This window comes from Phaseolus vulgaris, chromosome 3 (assembly GCF_051622355.1).
Source record: "Phaseolus vulgaris cultivar YP4 chromosome 3, ASM5162235v1, whole genome shotgun sequence".
Lineage (NCBI taxonomy): Eukaryota > Viridiplantae > Streptophyta > Magnoliopsida > Fabales > Fabaceae > Phaseolus > Phaseolus vulgaris.
The window spans coordinates 36740278-36750388 of NC_143500.1; the positions used below are offsets into that span (position 1 = coordinate 36740278).

The 10111-nt window shown below is 28.6% G+C and overlaps 1 protein-coding gene across 1 annotated transcript; it reads left to right on the plus strand.

Annotated features, from left to right (window-relative positions):
- Positions 1-2150: 2150 nt before the first annotated feature.
- LOC137807320 (hydroxyproline-rich glycoprotein family protein) lies at positions 2151-6127 on the plus strand. The gene is made up of 4 exons (XM_068607916.1): positions 2151-2567; positions 3942-4039; positions 5747-5818; positions 5910-6127. Exons 1-3 carry the CDS (start codon positions 2333-2335, stop codon positions 5798-5800), a joined length of 387 nt encoding a protein of 128 aa, XP_068464017.1. The 5' UTR covers positions 2151-2332; the 3' UTR covers positions 5801-5818; positions 5910-6127.
- Positions 6128-10111: the final 3984 nt, after the last annotated feature.

Below are 10111 nucleotides of genomic sequence, written 5' to 3' on the forward strand. Positions count from 1 at the left end.
GAACCTCCACAACACTTGAAAACCAAGGATGAAGATGAGCAGTGACTATGGAAGTGCTGAACGTTGCCCTTTTCAAATTTTTGCTCAAGGTTAATGTTGAAATATTTAAAATTGTGGGGGTGCAGGAAGAAAAACGTGGGGTGCAGGAAGAACAAGCCTTACATCCGTATTCAATCACATACACTTTTCTTAACATTTAACATTTTTAAAATGATATAAACCATGGTTTTTTATTAATTAACAACATAAAAATCATATTAACGAGAATTGTTTTTCCTGAGCAGAATATTAATGGTAAAAATACGATGAAAATACTTATTGCTATTCTTACAGTGATAAAACAGATATGGAAGACTAAACCAACATTGTAGAACAGATATGTGTGTGCATAAAATATTTGTATATTGTTTTTTTAGATTGTGCTTTGGCTATTTCATACACCGCTTTTGTTTTTTATTTTATACTCATGTGGACAGAGTGTAGTTTCTGCACATATTTTCTTTCCAGAATTAGGTAAGAAACTCTTTGTAATATATTGTAAGAGATATTTTAAATATTTTTTTAATTGGAAAAAAAACTTTTAAAAAGGTACTAAATAAGTTCAATTGAATTTGTAGTATATTTTGATTGATACCAAACTGCACCAAAAGTACAAATTTCACAATGTGTACACTTTCAGCTTTTAAAATTTTCAGTCAATTAGTTCTTTATTTTTAAATTAAGATTTGCTAAAATTCGTTTTACACAAATTCTCCACGTTCTCTTTTTTTACAAAGTACATTGATCAAATTATTTTAATTAGTATTTTATTCCAAATCTACTTAAAAAATATTTTAAAATTATATTTTCAAGTTAATCTCAATCCCATAATCTACACACTCTTAAAAAAAACATTAATTTTTGGAATTCCAATTTTTTTATTTATTTCTGTATATCTCAAGTTTATTACAAAGCACATAATATTTAGTCGTAAAATTAAAAATGGAAGTTAATTAATCTGATAAATTTTGTTGAATTGTGAAAACAGAAGGGCTTTGATTTAAAAGAAATTAAGTGATTAAAATATCTTATAATTAATATTTAAGTGATAATTTATGTTTAAACTTAAGAGTTGATATAGATGCTTATAAGCATTAAAGTTATTCCACGCAATTTATAAGAGATCATCAGTCATTTTCAAATAAGCATTAAAATGGCAGTTTTGTTAATCCATTTCTCTAGTTATTGGAAACAACCTTATTGTCTGTAAAATTAACTGAAGTTAAATAGCAATAACATTGTTTACCCACAATTATGATTTGTTTGAAACTTGATGCGTGATTTATGCATAACTATTAAAAAGGATTTTATGTAATCATCAGTGTAGTGTATATTATTATTATTATATTATACATTTTATCTTTCCACCTATGCAATTAATTATTTATACATAACTTAATCATTTTCAATTATATAATAACTGAACAAGTTTCAAATACTATTATAGCCCTTTCTTACAATTTAAACAAAAAAACTAACATAATATTTATTTTTTCTTGGTCAATTATCACAATCTCTTTCTTGCATAGAATATGTGATGGAATACAAGATAATGAAAGAAGAAAAATAAAATAGATAAAAAAAGTCATTACAATATTATTTTATTTATTTCTATTATTTGAATATAAATTCATTTTATTATTATAAAAATAGACACACAATTTTTTGTAATTTTACTTTGTAAATATTTTTAAAAAATTAAACAACTACTCACATTAAAAGAACCCACCAATCCAACAAAAAATTTATTAAAGCATGTGTTTATGTTTATATTCATAATTTCTTATAATTCAACAACAATTTTACTGTGGAAACGTTTTAGGATAAATTATAACAGCTCTTTTTATTTGCATGGTAGTTTCTTAATTGAAAAGAAATGTATTTAATTCTTACCCATGTAAGATCGTTTATAATTTTACAATGGCTCTGAATTTTTTTGGTATTGTAAGATTAAACCTATGGAGAAATCCCCATAAAAAGTTTACCCAAGAAGCATCTCATAAAAGGTTTATAATTGAAAAGCACAGAGAAATTGCCACTGAAGTTCTTTCATTACATTTCCACTTTATGAACCCTTTATCATAAAAAAGTTAATTGCTTTAATGCAACACAGTAATAAAATAAATAAATAAATGTTGAGTTGAGAGAAAGAAAAGAATGGAAAAGAAAGAAGTTGTGAAGTACAGCAAGTAGTAGGAAGACAAAAGATCCAACATATCACACACAACACAACACAACACAACACTCACTCTTCCAGTTAACATTACTTTCACACACTCTCTCTCCGACCAAAATGCCGATTAACGCGGAATCTACGCCGCCACCTGCCATCGGAAAAATCGGTCCTTACACTGTTTTCATGACGCCGCCGTCCACACCCAAACCCTCCGATGACCCCGCTACCACCACCAAGATCGCCCCTCCGCCGCCACAGATTCCCAAAACCGTTCCTTCCCCCAAACCCCTCTCCGATTCCGACGATTCCCTTTTTGGCATCTTCAGAAACGCCGTTACCAAGGTTCAAACCGGTACGCACTTTGCCCTTTTAAACTCTTAGGTTAGATTAGATTCTGTGTCGCGGAAAACAAAATGTGTCAAACATTTATAAAATTTAAGATAAAAACTATAGATAAGACCTATAGTTGGTAAGTTAAAAGCCGTTTTTGGGTTATTTGGAATTTTAATTGAGTGGTTTAAAGTGTGTGACTGTTGTGATGGATGACGTTTATTTTTTGTAAATGGCTTAATCATAATTTTATCTACTTTTAGAAACACCTTGATTTGATATCTGAACTATATATATGCGTGTGACTCCAGAATTATTATATTGCATGACCTAGTCTTGTGGGAATCTTTTTGGGTATTGGCATTCTTGTTGGTGTTTTGTTTACTATTTTGGACAAACGCATCTTTTCCTTCTATTTTTTGTTAAGATTTTGGTTCTAGTTCGCTGAGATATGTATACGCTCTCTTCTCGTCACGTGGTTGCAAGCAGGAAGGTAAGTCTCAAATATAGCGATATGTAGTTGGGTTCGAAGTCATTTTTTTTTTTGAAGTAATGAATATGTGTGTTAGTTGCTGTCTAACATGCACTTTGCTGTTGAAGGTGCATCCAGCTCTTTAATGTTTATAGCCATAGATTTTTTGTATGAAAATATCTATAGAATTTACATGAAAATAGATCTATTGCTGCAAAAACATGGTACAGCCCTGCACCAAACTCTATTGAAATGGGTACATCTTAGCATCTATCGTGATTTGTAACATTAGTTGTACTGATATTTTGTTCTATCTACGTATTCAGTTTGATTCCACTGACCAAACTTTTCACTTTTTAAACTCATGCCGTGTTCTTTTATTCTTTGAAATATAACAAACATAAAATACAAACCATTGTTATGTTCTGCCTGTGTAAGTTTGGTTTTATAAAATGTGTATTTGTTGGGTTGTAAGAAAACTGGAGTATTTGGTAACTTGGTTACACAGTGATTGGAGATAACAATGGGTGGGTCCTTTGTTTTCCACTTCTCTGGTTTGCTGAAGTGAAAATAAACATGTCTGGATTAAGTAATTTGAACAACGGCCAGGGGCAGTGGAAACTGTGCCTGAGCATTTTATGGAAATTCTGCATATCACGTTTTCCTTATTCTAGTCAAATAAGTAAATGGCTCTAATTGATTGTTCCTATGTGTGTGTTGCTTCAGTCTGGTTGAGGTAGTGCACTGTCTATTTCTGATGTTTTGCATTGCAAAAAATATATGATTGAGCGTGTATTGCCGCCCTTTTTATTTTGATTTCAGATCCTATAATGCATAGGTCTTTGATTGAGGCTTTTCATTATCTTGTTTATTCTGAGAACCACTACTATTATGTTACAATATCCATTCCTTTTCCTTTTACAGCTCACTCAAGTTTGGATGACCATGTGGCACGTTGGTTTGGATTAAATCAGTCAAAATATCAATGGGCTCTTGATGATTATTATGAGAGCAAGGGAATGGTAAGCAATTGACCGATACTAGTATATGCAACATTAGTGTTTGTGTCCTTTTATTATTGGATATTCTTTTGCTTGTTTTAATGTCCTTTCGTAGTTTAATTTGGACCAATGTTACCACCAAATTTGGTGGTTCCATCTAAGAACCACAAATCGGTTCATGGCTACCTATTCATGGTTCTTTTGTGAATTGGGTTGCTCTAATTTCCAATTTGGTACATTAATCATGTTGAGCCAAAGCTGAGGCAGATGATGTAGGGTGGCCTAGCCTCCAATGGACACTTTTGGGTTTGGGATTTGCTAGTTTGACATTTCGGGTTGATGGAAAACACTGATGTAGAAGGATGAGAAAGAGAAAGAAGAGGAGAAGGTGTATGCAGTGATCAGGATTCCATATCCTGTAAATCTGAATATCACCTACACCTACTAAAAGGACGAGGCAGCAAGATGAGGAGAATGAAAATGTACTGTCTCTCAATCACTGTGATGATTCCACTTGCCTTGAAAAAAACTGATGATTCCACTTCAGAGTGGCCTAGGGAGACCAAATGTGGCTGTAGTTGCAATAATAAATGGTGAAAATTGTAAAACTGTAAGAAATGGTTAGTTATTCCTCAATTGGATTTTGTTCATGAGTTTAACAGTCCAAAGGATTTCACTTTTTCTAAAAAAAAGTGTTATACTAATAACTAAAATAAATCGTGAACATGTTAATGTTAAGCCATTATGATTGACAACAAATATCACATTATCTAATGCAAGTATAAAATTGTTGCAAACCCAAATGTACAGACTAAGTGTATCCCCCACATGTCATATATTTGACACAGTAACTTACTGCATACCAGACACCTGACCAGGTACCTGTCTGTACCCACACTGAAGAGTATTGTGTATAAGGTAATTATGATTTGAACTGTTATATTGATATCATACTTCACTTGTGTTAAGTTTATATTCCTTTTATTGGACTTTTATTTCAACAAGAACCTTTTCTTGCTGGACTTCTGATATATCAAGTAGATGTGGGGGTTAATTAGTTGTGTGCCATGTCCTAGTATGGTACCATGTATCTCGCTTTTAAATTATTTATAAGCATCAGCAATGCTTGAACAGTTGCACAATCTTATTTCAGGAAGTATGTTTAATCTTAAAAGTAAGTATAAGTTCTGTCCTCGCTTGTGGTAAAAAATAAATTTCATATAGCTATTAGTTGGTATTGTTAAGTTGTGTTTGAGCATCGGAGAGCATCAGTATTATGGGTCCTGCATTGACTTGCCAGGGAGAGGGATATTATGCAAAAAAAATAAAATTAATGGAGTTGCATGAGATTTAATCTTACAAGAGGCCTACCTTCTCTTTTACGATGTTGCGTGGGGTTTTCAGTATTTTGGGATGATTGCTATTTATCATATCATGTATTTCGTACTTCACTGTGATATTTGATAGACAAAAAATTTAGAGGGGTCTTGGGTTTGAGTTTGTCAAAGATAAAAGGCATTTAACGCAATTAAGTCTGCCTTTTGACCACATGTTTTTTTTGTGTAAGTTAATGTAGAAGCTACTGTCAAAGCTAATATAAACATGTTTCAGTATGACTCATTGTTGCAATAGCATAATTGAATTCTCATCTGACTTGCACAATAAGAAATGTGAGTACACGTGTGAGTTTTTCTTTTCACTTCTAAAAAATAGAGATTTTGACTGTAGGAAAAAGGAGACACCAAAATGAAAGAGGTATCGAGCAAAGTACAGAGTGTTTGACTTGAATAGAGTTTGGTGGTAAGTAGTCCTACCTTTGTTTTTGGTAATTTATTTATCCTTGAATTGTATGCATAATCCTTTTAACTTGATGACTGGTATCATTATGCAGGATTATTCCAAAGTGAGGTGTGAAGACACTTGCTTTGAGTATATTTATACCTTTGTATTTACATGTTGAGTAGAATGAATGGGTCGGATATGTCAAAGTTATTCGATCTATATCCATTGATATGATTCAATGGTTATTTTCCAACTGCTGCCAGTTGAGTCTGATTGGACAGTCTCTATTACCTGTAATCTAATTACCAAGTTGTTTTCTGGGGCAAATGTTTTTGTTTTTGTATTGCAGCCTGGGTCATGTTTTGGGGTTCTCTCCTAAGCATTTTGTTTGTCCTATTCGGAGTAAACTCTGCGAAAACCCTATGCAAGCAATACTGATTATTATTTATTGAAAAAAATCGTTAGTTATCAGTAGTTAACTAATTTTCATATCACCGTTTTAAAATCATAAAGTTGGGATCCTGGGTGTAGAGAATCTTAGTCATGAAAATGCTGGATTATGTTGTCAAAATTGTTGTAAACATAATTGGATTAATAAATAGTTAGAGTAGAGGTAAGTCTTGAGGTTGGAGGTGGGTATCCGGAATAAGGGACATTAAAAAATTAAAGTTGAGAGATAATTAATTGAAATGAAATAATATATAAAAAAAGTTCAATTATTTTTATTAAAAACTAAAGTAAAGTAGTCTCAGTTCAACTTTTTTTTATTTGTTCTTGAGGTCATGTTTTAGATGAGTTTTAAATGTAGTTTTTAGTTAGTAAATTAAATATAAGTTTCTAATGTAAGGTACAAAAATTGTTTAAATATTAAGAATGTAATTCAATATATTAATTCGTAAAAATGAACTTTTTTTTTATTTACTTTGATAAGAAGCTCAATTTTTTATTAATGGTGTGCTTCTTTACCTAAGACTTTGATACTTACATTAGTTTATTAGATATAGTTTTTTTTATAAAAAAGTGTGAATTTGAGATGATGAAAATAGTGATCAACTTTCATTACCTCCTCTCATAGTTTGTGTACAGGAAACACCTAGATGATGTTGGTCACCCAAAATGTCAGTCACCTAACATTACCCCATGAACAACACATCACCTAGATGATAGGTCATTTGGAATGTCATTATCTATGATTAACCACCTAAACAACATTAGTAAAAATTCAGTAAAATGTTATAAATAGGACAACATTTACCACACAGTATTATTCACTGTTATTGTATTTATTATACATCATTTACGTGTTGTTGACCTTCTCGCAAGAAGAATTGGGAAGTAGTGTCTTGGCAAGTGACGGTCTTATAAGGGCACATCAGCTATTCCACTAACACTTTGTAATGTGAATGTGATTCAAATAACTAAATTAATTTAATTGTTGAAAAAAAATAGTTCACATTCACAATGTGATTAAAATGATATTTTAGTTCAATTTTAACTATTTTTTAACTTAATTTACTTATAAATGAATGTTTTGGTGTGTGCCTTTTATGTCAAGTGAGATTGATTTATGAGATTTCTGGAGCAATGTTGTTTGGGAGATAAGTATTAAGAAAATGAGATGGTAAACATGCTTAACATTTCTTTAGATTTAGTCAAACTGCTTTTTTAGCTAGTAGTTTATTTTTAGGTCTCCAAGAAGATTTTGAGTGTTTAATGTCTCCAAGAAGATTTTGAGTGTTTAATGAGTTACTAAATATGAATTGTGAAATTCCTATAAATGAGTTTTTATGTATGATATTTCAATGTAGAAGATCTTTGACCCTAAGTTAATAAGAGATCAAAATGATAACAATAATATAAATATGAGATATATTCAATTTCTTTTTTAACTTTATAATAATTAAGTAAAGAACAATAAAATAATAATAATAATCAAAATATTTAAAAAATTAATATATCTTTTTTAAATATTTAAAATATTCACATATAATGAAAAACTTGTAAATAGTAACTTGGGTTGATAAGTTATTGAGATTTGAGTACCTCACGGTACATAAATCTTTCAAGCTCAGAATCCAAATATTTATTTAAAATAAATGAACAATTTGATTGATTTCTAAATTTCTGTTAGTTTGAGTATATATTATAGTTGAGTTAAAGATGTTCAAAGTTAAGTCAAATATCTTTAAACTAGTTAAACTAGAGAACACTCAAAACATATAGTTAATTAATCACTATAAATTCATGAATTAGAAATTAATTTTTAGAGACCAAAATAATTAGTTACAATAATAAATAAATTAAAAATTATTTTAGAAACTAAAAAAAATGTTGGTTTCTAAATTAGTTTTTATTATTGTTAAATAGTTTCTAAATTGTTATCTAATTAGGAACCAATATTTTAACTACCAATTATTTAGTTTCTAAATTTAGTAGCAAAAACATTGATTGCTAATTAGATACTAAATTAAAAACTATTTATCAATAATATAAACTAATTTAGAAACATTTCTTTTAGTTTCTAAAATAGTTTCTAACTTTGTTACTATTGCAACTTGTAGTGAATATTGAATCAATTAAAAATTGAAAAGTAAGAATAACTGAATTAAATTGTTGAATGTGAAAGTGTTCTAAATGTGGAAGAAAGATAGCAAAGAATTATAGAGACTAAAGAGAAACTAAAATTCTAAATGGAAAAATCTAAAAGTGTTTAAAAAAGGAAAACCCATATATTAATTGATTGTACAAACTTAAATATATATATATATATATATATATATATTATACAATACTATAAATTTTATACAAAATCCATGGAAAAATCCTACTCAATTTTAGTTTATTATTGACTTGTTGATTTTTCCATATATGCATAATTTCACTAAGTTTTGTTGTGCAAATTGATTGTTAATTTGGCCATTTATTACTCTTTGGAGTGATTTCAGTGGGTTAATTTCTCATGCATTGAGTGAATGGTAGTTAGTTTTGTTATTTCCAACATTTGATACAATTGTTTTTTTTCTCATTTATTATTAATTATAACCAAAATCCATTTTAATAATCCAAATACAATTAGTTTGCTTCACATTTCTTTAGAAAGTCAACTCAATATCAAGACAAAATTAGTATTTTTTTCTTCTCATTCTAAATGAGATGTTTTTTTTAATATGATTATAAGTTAATGTACTAAAATGAATCAACAACCCAAAAATCATAAAAAAATAGTACTCATGTAAAAATATAAACTATATAGAAAAAGTGACCTTTCCAAGTTAATATACTAAAATGAACCAACAACCAAAAAATCATAAAAAATAGTACTTATGTAGAAATATAAACTATTTAGAGAAGTTGAACTATGATGAAGTATGTTTGGATGTGCACTGATAGTAAAAACTAGTGTGGATAGCTTAAAACAAACATAACTTGTTCCATGGATTTAAAGTACAGTATCGATGTATCTAAGGTTGTAATAGTACATAGAAGTTTTCAACATTAGTTTCAGTTATGTTTCATGTCGCATTACTTCAATAGATGAGGCTTAGGCCAAGTGTAATTTTTTTTTCAATAACCTAAGAAATGTGAAAAGGAGAAAGAAAAAAAAACTTTTTTAATTTGTTTGAATTTTGTTGTGAAATATAGAATTTATTATTTTAAGTAATAAATATTTCTGTTAATATTCAGAATTTTATTTTATTTATAAAATCTTAGAAACATATTTTTACCACAAAATATTTTAAATTCTCTAAAAAAATCACAATTCATTTCTTAGAATATTCTTTCAAACAATATTAGTTTATTGGTGTTTATAATTTTGAGATAATCAATTAGTTGACATAAACAATTAAGATGATAAACTTTTTCATTAGAGTATTTATAGTCCAAAACTCGAATTTGAGATTGTTGATTAAGTTGAAATAATTCCTTTTCAATATATCCAAGTGCCTGGTAATAAAGTGAAAGAATTGAATAAAAAATACATTCTCTGTAAAGTTAAAAAAGCATTTAAAAAATATCAATAATTATTACTCAATAAATTGATTAAACCAGATACTAGATAATACTTGAATTTTCTGAATTCAACTATTCCCTTCTTAATTAAAAAATATTAGTTAAGTATATATTATTTTAGATAAAAAAGGTATTAAAAATGTTTATATACTTAGGAATATTTTCAAACATAATTTATTTATAGATGATAATTATTAAAAAAAATAAAAAAATAAAAAATATAATATATATAGATGATGCATATGAAAAAAAAAGAAACAAAATAATTTATTTATAGATGATATATAAGAGAGAATAAAC

Bases quoted from the DNA above. Each gene is read 5' to 3' on its own strand.
- LOC137807320 (XM_068607916.1), top strand. From the start codon at position 2,333: ATGCCGATTAACGCGGAATCTACGCCGCCACCTGCCATCGGAAAAATC. The intron at 2,568-3,941 runs GTACGCACTTTG...TTCCTTTTACAG, and splicing joins CGTTACCAAGGTTCAAACCG to CTCACTCAAGTTTGGATGAC. The intron at 4,040-5,746 runs GTAAGCAATTGA...TTTTGACTGTAG, and splicing joins ATTATGAGAGCAAGGGAATG to GAAAAAGGAGACACCAAAAT.